Source organism: Artemia sp. Qi Xiang Cuo, chromosome 16 (assembly GCF_049724085.1).
Source record: "Artemia sp. Qi Xiang Cuo chromosome 16, ASM4972408v1, whole genome shotgun sequence".
NCBI lineage: Eukaryota > Metazoa > Arthropoda > Branchiopoda > Anostraca > Artemiidae > Artemia > Artemia sp. Qi Xiang Cuo.
In genome coordinates this window covers 15,423,498-15,438,269 of record NC_142809.1, presented here as the reverse complement: position 1 = coordinate 15,438,269, position 14,772 = coordinate 15,423,498, and the positions used below count along the sequence as shown (strand labels likewise).

At 35.0% G+C, this 14,772-nt stretch overlaps 1 protein-coding gene and 1 non-coding gene across 3 annotated transcripts in view; both read left to right on the top strand.

Annotated features, from left to right (window-relative positions):
• LOC148942614 (CAP-Gly domain-containing linker protein 4-like) overlaps positions 1-14,772 on the top strand; it is a 208,731-nt gene that overhangs the window by 112,183 nt on the left and 81,776 nt on the right. For both annotated transcript variants that reach the window (XM_089102485.1, XM_089102484.1), the window contains exon 7: positions 12,292-12,413. In XM_089102485.1, the coding sequence (XP_088958611.1) occupies positions 12,292-12,413 (122 nt within the window). The remainder of the gene's footprint in view (positions 1-12,291; positions 12,414-14,772) is intronic.
• On the top strand, positions 7,647-7,717 carry TRNAG-GCC (transfer RNA glycine (anticodon GCC)). Its single transcript has one exon. It is a non-coding gene; the product is annotated as a tRNA-Gly (tRNA).

The following is a 14,772-nucleotide window of genomic DNA, read 5'->3' as shown; positions in this document are numbered from 1 at the left end:
AGCCCTCAGGGTAAGGGTTGCAAGTTATGCACTTGAGGCATATAAGGTTTTTATTGAAAGCTTTGTCATAGAAACTCGAAAAAGGGCTCATTCGATTGGAAATTCAAAGGGCAAGTGCCATTTTTAATAGTCAAAAGTGATTTGAGGGCGACTAATCCCCCTCTCACGCCCACCTTTTCCCCAAACACATCCAATCAAAATTTTTAGATAGCCACTTTGTTCAGCGTAGTTGTAAGTTTTAGAAATTAGGTCTTTCAGGATGATAACCCACTCAGAGCCCTCGGGGCAAGGGTTTTAAGTTATGCCCTCGGGGCATATAAGGTTTTTTTTTATAGATAGTGATGTTTTAGAAACTTCAAAAGGGTGTTATTCGATTGGAAATTAAAACGGCTAGTGCCCTTTCTAATAGTCGAAAGTGATTGGATGGTAAGTAAACCCCCTCTCACGCCCACCATTCCCCAAACACATTCAATCAAAATTTTAAGATAGGCATTTTGTTCAACGTAATTGAAAGGTCCGGAAATTATGTCTTTGAGGATGACAACGTTCTCACAGCCCTCAGGTCAAGGGTTGTAACTTATGCCATGGGGCATTTAAGGTTTTTATAGAAAGGGCTGTCGTAGAAACTTCAAAAAGGACTCATTCAATTGGAAATTGAAAGGGCTAGTGCCCTTTTTAATGTTCGGAAGTGATTGGAGGGCGACTAACCTCCCTCTCACGCCCACCATTTCCCCAAACACATCCAATCAAAATTGTTAGATAGCAATTTTTTTTAACGTAGTTGAAAGTTCTGGAAATTATGTGTTTGAGGATGACAACCCCCACTCCCCAGCCCTCAGGTCAAGGGTTGTAAGTTATGCCCTGGGGTAATATAAGGTTTTTATTGATTGCGTTGTCATAGAAACTTCAAAAAGGGCTCATTCGATTGGAAATTGAAGGAGCTAGTGCCTTTTTTTAATAGTTGAAAGTGATTGGAGAGTAACTAACGCCCCTCTCACGCCCACCATTTCCCCAAACACATCCAATCAAAATTTTGAGATAGCCATTTCGTTTAACGTAGTTGAAAATTCTGGAAATTAGGTCTTTTAGGATGACAACCCCCTCACAGTCTTCAGGGCAAGGGTTGTAATTTATGCCCTGGGGGCATATAAGGTGTTCAGAGAAAGCGTTGTCGTAGAAACTCCTAAAGGGCTCATTCGATTGGAAATTAAAATGACTAGTGCCCTTTTTAATAGTCGAAAGTGATTGGAAGGCTTGACATTTTTATAGTAAAGATCGATGTGGGTACAATATGTTATTATTTTTGTCTTTTTTTTTTTTTTTGACCAGGGCACTTCGTATCGAAGGAGTTGTCGTAGAAAATCTTAAAAGGGGTTATTCGATTGAAAATAGAAATGGCTAATGCCCTTTTTAATAGTCGAAAGTAATTGGAGGGCAACTAGCCCCCCTCCCACACTCACCCTCCCATTTGCCTATTATGTTTAAAAACTAAATGTTACCTTTAGATTAAATCAAAATCCAATGTTTTAATGCCAATTCCCAATAAGGCATCTCAGCAGTATCCCAAGAACGACTGAGGGTATTATGTTCAAACTTTCGGGGCTACTTCTGCATTCAAGATTTAACCAAATCAAAATAGCGTAAGTGTATCCAAGCTATCAAAGAAAGTAAACGGATTTTTTTTGCGAATGGTGTCAAGTTGTCCATTTCAGGTCAAATAGAGGAGTTATGAAACTAAATTAAACTCTACTATTTGTGTCCTGATTTTATATAGGTTTATGTTATTAAAAATTGCTGAAAATTCTTCTCCAGCATACAAATAGCAGGCCAAACTATAAAGTCTTAAAAAACGAAAAGGAATTATTTTCTTTTTCCCTGAAAAGACAATGTCAATATAAAACGAACAGAAATCTATTTAAATAGATTTTTCCACAAAATAAGTTTTTCAAAGAAAATAAAGAACTCCATTAAACCAAAAATAAGCAAAAATAAAATAAAATAATCTACCAGGCGTGAAACGAGCAGAAATTAACTTCAGTAGGGCTCAAACCCCTATGCCTTCCCAAGGCCAGAACATAATTTGCACTTTACTGAAAAAAAATACAAATGAATGTGCATTGTCAGTTTAATATACATATACTGATATTTAGTAATCAGAATGTTAATATTATTTGATTTTTTAAAGCAATAAAAATAAAAAAATTAAATTCTAAAGCGAAAATTCTGTTCTGGCCTTGGGAAAGCATAAGGGTTTTCAGCCCTATTCATGTTAATTTCTACTCGTTTTGAGTTTGACTCGGTTATATATTGTAATTTCTGTTCGTTTTGGGTTTCATTTATTTATCGATGCTGATATATGGTATTTTCACTCTTGGTAGATTATTTGATTTTAGTTTTGCTCATTTTTGGTTTAATGGAATTATTTACTTTTCTTTGAAAAACTTATTTTGTGGAAAAAGTTTTTTTTAAATTAATTAACGATAATAGGGCTAATATCAAACAATTCGTCGTAACAGACTTTAGGTAAGGAGTGACGCGGCTTATTAGTAACCGAAACTCTAAAAAACGGATATCAAAAGATTCAGTTTATTATTTTGTTTTAAATATATAAGATTCATCATCATTAATGTTGCACGTCAAAAGCTATGAACCTGAGGAAATTTGCCTGATTTAGGGGATGGAATCTTCCCTAAAAGTCAAGGACTGAATGAAAATCACATCATATTCAGCCTATATTTGAACCCTACTATAGAAGTTTCAAGCTCCCATCTACAAAAATGTGACATTTCGTATTTTTTTCCAGAAGAAAGATCAAGGATGTGTTTTTATTTTATTTTTTTCAGGAATAATCGCATCGAACCTATAGTCCTAGAATATCGCGAAAGGGTTCATTCGAACGAAAATTTAAAGTTTTAATGCCCTTTTTTAGTGGCCAAAAAGATTGGAGGGTAACTAGCGCCCCTCTCTTTCCCTTTTTTACTCAAAGTCGTTCGATCCAATTTTGAGATAACCATTTTGTTCCGAATAGTTGAAAAATCCATTAACTATGCCTTTGGGTGACAACTTGACCCCCCCCCCCCACAGCCTCCGGGGAAAGGTCTGTATGTCATATTGTTTACGTATAGTATTTGCTGTTGGAAGTATAGAGGCATTTTTCGTGGGGGGATGGTGGTGAAAATAAATCTGGGGGGATTTTCCAACGAGAGAAGTTTCCGAGGGAAGGGAATGTTCACAGAAGGGTGAACTTTCCAGAGGAAGTTTTTTCACTGGAGAATTCTATAGAACTCGTATACGAAGTTCTCGTTATTTGTATTACTTTCTCTTTGCCGACTCAATTTTCCGGGTGAAAATTTTTAACGGGTTGAAATTGTTTAAAGTATCTTTCCGCAGGGGGGATTTCCACGTGAGAAATTCTCCACGGGGGAGTTTTCCACGGGGTAAGTTCTCCAGAGGGATTTTTCTGCTGGATCAACTTTCTGGTAGGGGGCGGGAGGGGATAATTGCTGAAAAACTTTTCCACGGAGGAGGAAATTTCCGGCATGATTTAAAAAAAAAAATCAGAAATTAAACTATTTTTTAAATGAAAGTGCGATAAGAAATTTTTTTACCCGGAATTGTCCGCAAGCAATTTTTCGGGTGTAATTTTCAGCTAGGATGAAATTGTCAAGGGGAAATTTCTCTGGCATGGGGATGTATTTTATGTAAGAAGAATTTTCCATGGAGGGATATTCCGTAGGGGAAGGAGTTTTCCATGGAGGGAGAGCCGCATTTCCCGGCAATATTTAAAAGCAATCAGAACATAAATAAAAAAACAAGTTTTTTTTAAATGAAAATAAGGAGCAACATCCAAAGATAAATGAACAGAAACTATTACGTATATGAGAGGATTGCCCCCTCCTCAATACCGCGCTGTGTACACTAAGGTTTGATTTTCTGTCCCAATTCTTAAGAATCATTCCTGAAACAAAAGTGTCATTTAGTTAGAATAATAGGTGTTTTTTTTAAGTCCTGGTAAATCTTATACGATGAATTAAGACAAGAAGAGACCTGTTCTCCGTAACTTGTGTGTAAGCTTCTTAAAATATAGGTGCGTTATGACTCTTGTTGTACTATTCATGGCTAGGTTCAACCTAAATTTGTGCATTGAAATTAAGAACTTTAAGGTAAATCGGTAAAATTAGCAACATAGAATACAACGCTAGTAGGAATAGAAGCATGTACCATTTTCAAACGGGGGGGGGGGGGGGTAGACGTGCGTACAAAATTTGTTCTTGCACTTTGAAGATAAAGATGAAGAGAGAAAAAGATGTAGAGCAGTTTTGCTGAAACGAAAGCTTGAAAAGCAGTACTCTAAAGAAAATTTGTCTGACAATATTTCAGTCTTTGTATTCATATTTATTCCTGAAGGAACATTGAATTAAGAATATTTTAAGAAGTCTAATGCCATATCCTTTACCCTTTTACATTAAGTTGTTGTTTTATATTATTAAATAAGAAAGCAAGTTTTTTCAACTTTTCTGAAAGGAGCAATATTAAAATTTACAACGAATAAAAATTATTCCGTTTATGCCTTGTACTGCCTCCTTTTCAATGCCTCACTTTTTATGCTAAAGAAATTATCGTTTAAGAAACCTTCTTATTCTATTAAAATAACTAAATAATTAGAAATAAATAATATAATTTTATGAAATTAAAATTATTACTTTAAAAAAGCTTTTGATTCTAATTAAACGACCCTTGAGTTTCAGGAGTCGTTCTTTTACGAATTGGAACAAAAAGTCAAACTTAAGTTTAAAGAGTGATGGATTGAGGAGGGGGCAGCTCTCCTCTTCCTAAAGGCTTCAAGTTTAACTACCATTTGGCACTCGGATAGGATAATTTATGAATATAGTCGCAGAATTTCAGCAGAAATTTTGCAAAGTTAGCTCAAATTTAGCAAAATGCTTGGTTTCTGCAGAAAATTCGGCATAAATCAGGTAGTGATTTGGTAAAATATACGGATATTGCCCCCCCCCCCCAATGAAATGAGTCGGAACGCCCCTGAATGGAGGTGAAATATTTGCACATTGGGAGGGGGGGTTAAAGTACCTAAAGGGTAAATATTTACCAAATCATATTATTGAGTAACAACTAAAGTGAAAATACCATTCGATGCCTTTTTTATGCTGATTACTAATATAATAATCATTTCTATCGAAAATTAATTTTAGCCCCCCCCCCCCTATATATGTCAATTCAGGATATATATTTGCACATATGGGGGTGGGGGTTAGGGGGGGGGGCTGAAATTCATTTCCGATAGAAATGATTATTATTCGTAATCAGCATAAAAAAGGCATCGAATGGTGTTATGCATACTACTGTCATTTACCCGTGCCCCAGCCATTTAAACATTTGCCTCTCAATTACTTGGACTATCTGTCTTGACATTTCTCTGTCCTACAGTTGCCCAGCGTCTTCATGCAACCTATACAACCTATTGTAAAATACTTGATAACTTCAATTCATATTATTGAATTAGGAATAAAGTGAATACACCATTCGATGCCTTTTTTATGCTGATTACGAATATAACAATCATTTCTATCGGAAATGAATTTTAGCCCCCCCCTTCCTATATATGTCAATTCAGGATATATATTTGCACATATGGGGGTGGGGGTTAGGTTCGGGGGGGGGGCTGAAATTCATTTCCGATAGAAATGATTATTATTCGTAATCAGCATAAAAAAGGCATCGAATGGTGTCATGCATACTCCTGTCATTTACCCGTGCCCCAGCCATTTAAACATTTGCCTCTCAATTACTTGGACTATCTGTCTTGATATTTCTCTGTCCTACAGTTACCCAGCATCTTGATGCAACCTATACAACCTATTGTAAAATACTTGATAACTTCAATTCATATTATTGAGTTAGGAATAAAGTGAATACACCATTCGATGCCTTTTTTTGTGCCGATTACGAATATAATAATCATTTCTATCGGAAATGAATTTCAGCCCCCCCCCTATATATGCCAATTCAGTTTTGGGATTATTCCTAGTTTTGCAGATGATACCCATTTTACTGCCGCAGCAAAGACTGAATCTGATTTAATAGAGATAATGAGAAGAGGTATGTTAGGTATAGATAAGTGGATGAGAGTGAATAAGCTTTTGTTAGACCATAGTAAATCAGGTTTTATTATATATGGTAGATCATCAAATTTTTACCCTTGGGTTCTGGATTTGCAAATGGAGAATTATGTAATTAAGCGTACAAATACTAAACGATACCTTGGTGTTATTGTGGATGAATGCCTTAGTTTTAAAAGTCATGTTTCTTTTATTAGTAGTAAGATTGCAAGAAATGTTGGAATGATGAGAAAGTTAAAAAATATTTTCCAGGATTCTGTTTTGAGATTGATTTATTTTTCGTTAGTTCACCCATATTTAGTATATTGCGTGAGTATATGGTCTAGCACATTTTCAGTGCATTTGCAGCAGTTACATGTGATACAAAATATGGCGCTGCGAGTGTTGTCTGGAGATAATTGGAGAACCTTGGTGAGATCCCAATATGTACAGTTAAATATTATCCCTATGTCAGGTCTTGGAAAATTTTACCATGGGTTATTTATGTTTAAATATTTTTCTAATTTGGTTCCCAAGTGTTTTTTAAATTTATTTATTTCTGGTGATGATGTACACAATTATCCTACTCGTCATGCTAGAGATATACGGACACCTCAAGTTACTAGTACTAGATCGCTATTTTCAATACGTCATGTGGGGCCAGTTGTCTGGAATAATTTGCCTGTTTCTTTAAAAAGTTCAGTGAATCTATGTGAGTTCCGTCGGGACCTTAAAACCCTTTGTCTCCATTGGTATGAATTTGTATGAATTTGTTTAAAGGGTGGTATAGTTGAGTCACTCTCAGGTTTGCCCGGAACCCGTTTTTCCCGTTTTTCCTATATATATTTTTTTTTTTTGTTTCGTTTATTTATTATTTATGGGATGGCGGCGGGAAGTTTTGGAGTATGTGAAGTATTGATTTTTGGTTATTGCGACCAGGAGCCGAGTGAGTGAGTGCAGGATTTTCATTTTTTCTTCTTTTTTCTTTCTTTCCTCTTTTTCTCTTTTTTTCTCTTCTTTCTCTTCATTATGTTATTATAAGTGTTAATTTTAAGAGGGTAAATACTTCCGAACAAGCGTTAGCTTATGGAAGGTCATTTGTTTTTTTGCGTTGTGTTGTTTTTGGAATAAACCCTTATCTTATCAGGGTTGGGTTAGGTTAAGTTAGGTTAGGTTGTAGAAATATATACCCTGAATTGGCATATATAGGCGGGGGTCTGAAATTCATTTCCGATTGAAATGATTACTATATTCGTAATCAGCATAAAAAAAAGGCATCGAGTGGCATATTCAATTTATGCGTAAGTCAATAATATGATTTGGTAGAAATTTACCGTATTCACTTTATTCCTAACTCAATAATATGATTTGGTAAATATTTACCACCCAAAAATGTTGTTATTATAATGATCCGTTGGGAGAGGTAAAAGACAAAAATGATGCCAAGCCGAGTCATCTTTGAAATTGAAATGTGTAACTAAGTTTTTTATGGTTTGTCACTAGTATTTCAGTATAACTCGATTAATATAAGCATCAATGGTTCAGTGGTAGAATGCTCGCCTGCCACGCGGGCGGCCCGGGTTCGATTCCCGGTCGATGCATTTTTGAAAAGATATGATTTTTTTTTTAATGCTCATGAGTGATAATTGCTGGATGATTTCAGAACTGTCGTATTTCAGAAACTGTTTTTTTTGCTTGTTTTATTCTACCTTTATTTGTGTATTCATTTTTGCCTCTTTGTTGCTGCTGTGGAGATTCCTTAGAGGTAGGGCGGTTGAACTTAAAATGAACTTGGTGAAAGTGACTAAAAGTCTTGAGCGATAGTCTATCCATCCATCCTAGGGTAGAACTAAGGTAGATAGGCATAGAGTACACTTGCCACGGCAAAAAAGTTATTGGTTAACTTTGGTTAACTAGACGTAGCACTCCTGGTGACCCATGACAAAAAAAAAGAAAAGAAAAAAATGAATAACGGAAAAAACGAGGGTAAAACCAGCCAGTGGATAAAAAAGGATTCTATTTTTCTTTTTGAATCGATTCTCTTTTTCTTTTTTAAGCACGGAAAAAGGCTTGGCGAAAATCCTTGCAGGCATATCTGTTTTTGTTTTTCTTCGCTTCTTTTCTATCCACTGGTTGATATTACCCTCGTTTTCTCAGTTATTCAATTATTATATTTGTTTGTTTGTCATACGCCATGCATAGCCAGTGTGGTCTTAGAATGTATTTCTTGGTGACCCTACGCCACAGTTTATAGAATTAGCAGTATGGTCATTCCCTATCTCACCCATTATAAAAACCTGGACCGAGGTGCGAGTGCTCCAGAGAACGTTTTTGCAGATATAAACATAAGCGGCATCAGATCTTTTCACGGGTAGACAAGTCAGATTTCTCTTGGACGCGAAACTTCGCTTCAACGTTGGAACACTAATTTTGAAGAAACTAATTTTAAATTAATTTATTCCAATATATATATGAAAATCGGTAATTAGTAGTACAATGTTATTCTTAGATGTTATTAGGAATTAAAAGTAGGCTTTGAAGTCTCCAGTTAGTTTCAAGGGCATTTTGAGAAAGTTTCTGCCAAAATACATGTTCCAGAGTAATTGGACCGCTGATGGCAGATCAAATGAGAGGAGCTGTTATATATATATATATATATATATATATATATATATATATATATATATATTATGTTTAAGAGGTAATTACTTGGCAAAAAAAAAAAAAAAAAAAAAAAGATCAAATATATATAAATATATATATATATATACACACACACACACACACACACACACACACACACACACACACACACACACACACACACACACACACACACACACACACACACACACACACACACACACACACACACACACACACACACACACACACACACACACACACACACACACACACACACACACACACACACACACACACACACACACACACACACACACACATATATATATATATACGCGCGCGCGCGCGCGCGCGCGCGCGCGCGCGCGCGCGCGCGCGCGCGCGCGCGCGCGCGCGCGCGCGCGCGCGCGCAGCGCGCGTACGTACGTACGTACGTACGTACGTACGTACGCGCGCGCGCGCGCGTATATATATATATATATATATATATATATATATATATATATATATATATATATATATATATATAATGCCCGACGGGTAATAATGCCCGACGGGTAAATTAAGGGTGGAGGAAGGAAATTTTTCGCGAAGGAGGAGTTCCGTTTTTTTTTTAAATACATTTAAAATTAATCTTTATTGATACAGTGAGGGGGGGGCCTTAATGTGGGGGAGAATTTTCTGGTGGGAGATTTTCCTTACTTTGAAATCGCAGCAACGCACGACGACATATTGCCAATATTCGTGTTACTCTCGTTTCCTCAACCGTGACATTAATCATATCCAAAATCTTCACAGAATGAGGCGAAAGACATGTATTTAGAGTACTGAGATAGCTGCCACGTCAAGACACTTCCAAAGCGATCGGAAAGGCTTCGAAGGACTATTATCATTGACTGATGCTCTTAAGACTCGAGTCTTGGGTGCATCAGCAAAGGAGGATAAGCATGCTCAATTAGGGATCTGATTCAGGAGGTGTACTGTGCTGAAGTAGAGATGGACTAAAAAAAATCATATAGATAAATATTATATAATATCTAAATTATTTATCTAAACTTTTATCTAATTATCTTTTATGTATAAATAAAACATTATGTAGATAATATATTTGTATGTTATCTGGTTTTGCTCAATTCGTTCTTGGATTAACTTACTCTATTTTTGTGAATAATTACCTTACTCATTATGCAAGGTGCCGGATTGCCATGCTCCATAATTCTATCTTCTTAAAGTTCCTCCAGATGTGCCCCTCTTGGGTTTGCCAAAATCATACCAGTTGATCACATCGTTTGCCTTGGTCTCCCCATCGGCTCTTCAATGAAACACACGGCAACTCCTATTAGCTCACTTTAAACGTTGAGTCGGTCATTGATATGCATATCTTGTCACGAATAAGCTACGTTGCAACCACCGCCTTTATCTAAACTTTTTAATTCCATTGAGCTACCAAATTATTCATATCTAGCATCGTTTTGGAAAGTTCTTACAAACTCTGATGAATCGTAGCTCTGATCAGTCTTCCTCGTTTTCATGAAACATCTTCTTTGTCTCCCCCCTCCCCCTGGACTCGCTGTCTTGTTAGGAAATTCAGCATTTCCAACCCCATCATTTCCTTAGAAAAGTGGGTTTTGCTATTTAATATTCGTTTGAAGAACCTCAACCTTCCTTGGCATTCAGTAATGACTCAGTAATAACCTATATATTAGATGTTTTAACTTTTCATACTTTTCGATTATTGAAGTTCGATCTTGGTATCAACCCCGAATATTATCAGTTTACCGTTCTCAAGGAGGCGCTCACTTTCAGAAATCACATACACCAAGTGAAGCATACCAAAAGTGTCAGAAACTGTGTCAAGCATGTCCGAACTCTGTGGCACACGTGGCATTGAAAGATGTACACGTAGTGGTTGAAAGTGAGTGTTTCCTCGGGTATGTGTTTAACTGTTTGCTTTGCATTTTTTTTTTTACTTTTAAACACCAATAATAATAACGTACCTTGCCGGCCCAGTTGCCTGGAATTAATGTACTATAGCTTTAATCATGTTGGCCGATTTATGTGTGGGTAAAAATTCTCTGTTTGATAATAAGTTTTTTTTTTTTTTTTTTTTTTTTTTTTTTTTTTTGTAATGGGTTCATTCCCGTATGACCATGCAGGTAAGTACGCTCTGAGACTTCACTGACAATACATAATATTTGACAAAAAAAAATGTAACAATAAAAATATTTGAAAATATTTGATTATAAAAAATATATTAAATCACCCTTGATTGGTTTCCTAATTATATTTATTTTTGTCTTTTTTTTGTCAAAAACCATGCACCATAGGATAGTTCTTTGTGGTTTGGATTGGGGATAGGATATTTTTCATTTGATGCTGATGGGGTGGCAGGAGATGGAAAGGGTTGGTTCTCTTGTTTTTTTATAGCTTTCGGGAGTAAAGTAGGTATTTATCTTCTCTAGGCCTTCTTTTCTTCCTTCCTTACATTTTATACATTTTTACTTTATACCATTTTTATTCCTCACATTTTATACCTTACATTCTATATTATTTTCTTACCCTTTTCGAAAAAATTATGTCAGGTATTTCATATTAAGAGATACCTCCTAACCACCGAAAGCTTTCAGAGGTTGCCATCTAAATCGTATTGTGTTTTTTTTTCCTCTAATAATTCTTATTTAATATTCGAAATAATTTGGAAAAACCGAAGAAACGACAATCGTTTTTAGGATGAACTTTTCCCCAATTCTACATTGAATTTTGCCTCACTTATAGACTTCTTTCGTTTTGCTATCTGTTCAGTAATATGGGTACCATGGCCTGGGTAGCATCCCTTTAAATTATTTAATGATACAAAATTTTAGCCCCCCCCCCCTCTCTCGCATCGTTTTTGTACCCATATATGTTCGTTTTTCCATTTATTGAGTTTGCATTGAAAATGGTTGTTTTTTGAAGGTATTGTGGCACTACTGTCTTCGCACAAAGAAAGAAAAAACGAGCAAAAATGGGGTTTTTTATAGGCCAAATGAAAGTACTGAAAAAAAAAACACATCAAAGCGAATATTTCGAGAGGACAAACGCCTCTCTTCTTCAGCGCGAAACGAAATAATGTATCCAAAAACAAACGCGGAAAGTCAATGTGAAAAGAACCAAAAAACCAAAAATTTAAAAGATGAATAAAATTCAATAAAAGCCGAAATGCACAAAATCCAAAAAATTATGAACTGTCATCGACGGATACTAGCGAACAGCTGAGAGAGAAAAGAAAACAATTCGTTCACTCAAAAAACAAAACGAACCAGCAATTAAATAAGTTGGAGAACTATGTCATCTGACTTCGGATTTTAATTAAGGCATTTCTTGCAGACACCCTTTGAGACCTAAGGGGTTGTTCACGTGTTTGATTATAGGACTGGGAAAGTGGTTCAAGGTTTATTTCAGGGATTACTAAAGTATCGACTTCTCTTTTGAGAAAACCGAAAAACGACTCATTTATTCTTAAATCACTAGAATCTCTGTTCTTTTGAAGGTATTGTGGCACTACTGACTTCGCGTTGGGTGTATGGGCAGGGGTTGAATTAGACACAGCAGAAGGGAAGCATAACGGAACAGTCAACGAGGTGACTTACTTCAAGTGCTCTTCGGATCGAGGTAAGTAAATAAATAAGTAAGAAGCTATTCGTTTCACAAGCAACACATAAATTGATGAATAAGTGAAATCACGAGTCTTTGTCGTATTTTAAGCTGATAAAAAATTATAAAGACAATAAAAGTAAATAATTAAAAGAAAGAAATTTATTCAAAAGTATTGGTATTTAAAGTTATTTATTCTGATTGGTTGAGAGGTCTTCAATTTCTTCAGTTTCAGTTTTTTCTTCAGTTTTTCAACTGCAAAACTAAAGCCTACTGCGTCATTGGAGCTTTATTGAAATGAATTATATTACTATTTTTTTCTTTTGTACTTGTTAGAATATTGAAAATAAAAATGAAAGTGAAATAAAATCTTGAACTGATGAGCTTTCAGGAATTAACATCGTTATATATCAATTATTTAGCTTAATTTTATTAGTTCTTTATGAGACTGTTCAAGACAGATATAGTTTTCGGTAAAGCGTCAATGCCGCAGTGGGGTTTAGACTTTTACAGTTAGGGAAGAGGCTGTAGGCAAACTCGGGTTTTTAGTGATTTTTGTTCGTTTTAAGCTTGATTTGCATATTCAATTTAAGCCTAACTCGTTTTGGACAATTTCGGAGACCACACTGCCTTTCCATGGTGATAAAATACAAGTTCAAAATAGGGATAAAATCCTTTTTAGTAGACAGTGTATAGAAATACACAAAAATACCAGATATTTCGGTCCCATATACAGTGACCGTCATCTTAGCTTAGTTTTACTACTGATGACGGTCACTGTATATGTGACCGAAATATCTGGTATTTTTGTGAATTTCCATACATTGTTTATTAAAAAGGATTTTATCCCTATTTTGAACTTTTGTTTTATCGTTAACTCGTTTTAAGATATATTTATTCATTTATATTAGTACTTGTTGTGTGATTATTTGATATGATTGTTTATTTAATATATGTACGTTTTGGATTACATTTATTCTTTAATAGTAATTTCTGCTCGTTTTAGTTGGAAGTATTATAAGATAAGATTACTTTTTATAAAACTATCTAAATCATTAACTAACAAGCAGAAAAGCTTAGGAGATAAAGTACATCCTTATTTCACACCCACATGAGACGTAACTAGCCTAGAAAAAATTCCCATAACTTTCACAACAAATTTCACCCTCCGATACATATCATCTATTATTGCTACAAAATGTGACGGCAGGCCTATTTCTAACAGAATTTCAATTAACAACTTCCTATTTACCGAGTCAAAAGCGCTTTTCAGGTCTAAAAAGGCTACGAATAGCCGACCATTTTTCCTTCCAGCATTTTCCTTCTCAGTATATCCAAAGTAAAAATATGGTCAACAGTTCTGAATGTCGATCTGAATCCTGCTTGCATCGGGCTAAGTATTTCCTCCTTATCTAACCAATCTCTTAGCCTAAATTTCAGAACCTTACAAAACAACTTACTTACCACTTTCCCCATAAAGATAAACCTAAAGTTTTTTATTAACTTCCTATTACCTTTCTTAAAAGAGGCACTGCTACCAAAGTGTCCGGTGAGCGAGGCCAACAAGCTTTCTCCACTACAAACGAGAAAATTGCGGCCAGTATGGGGATTAAAGTTGTCCTTCCCAACCTCAGGGCCTTTGTAGGTATACCATAAGTTTCTGGACACGAATTACCATTCATCTTTTTCAACTGATCCCAAATTTCTGGTTGAGATACAGGCCTAATTAAATCGTAATCATGCTGTCTTAAAAGATCCTAGACCTAAGACCTAAGACCGTCCCTAGACCTAAGTCTCTATCCTCTGAACCATTCGACTTATTCGCCCTGACATATTCTGACTCCCTATTTTCAAAATAATCTAGCCACGTCTCAACTGGCGGGACACCTCCTCTTATTTTCATGTGATTAATTTTCTTTACTTTTGCCTGCTGCCAATATTTTTTTTCATTTAATTTTATATATATATATATATATATATATATATATATATATATATATATATATATATATATATATATATATATATATATATATATATATATATATATATATATATATATATATATATATATATATATATATATATATATATATATATATATATATATATATATATATATATATATATATATATATATATATATAGATGTTGTGATTTACTGTAGCTTGATAAAGCTTATTTAGTGAACTCTCCTTTTTTTTTTTTTTTTATGAAGCAAAGGCTTCACATGTTAAAAGTTTAAAAGCTTATATTTATATGTTTAAATATTAATGTTATGTTTATATTGTTAAAATCTTAAGCGTTTAAATGTTTAATGTTTATTTGATCCTTTCATAAACCCCCTCCTACAGGCCATGGAGCCTTTGTGGGGATT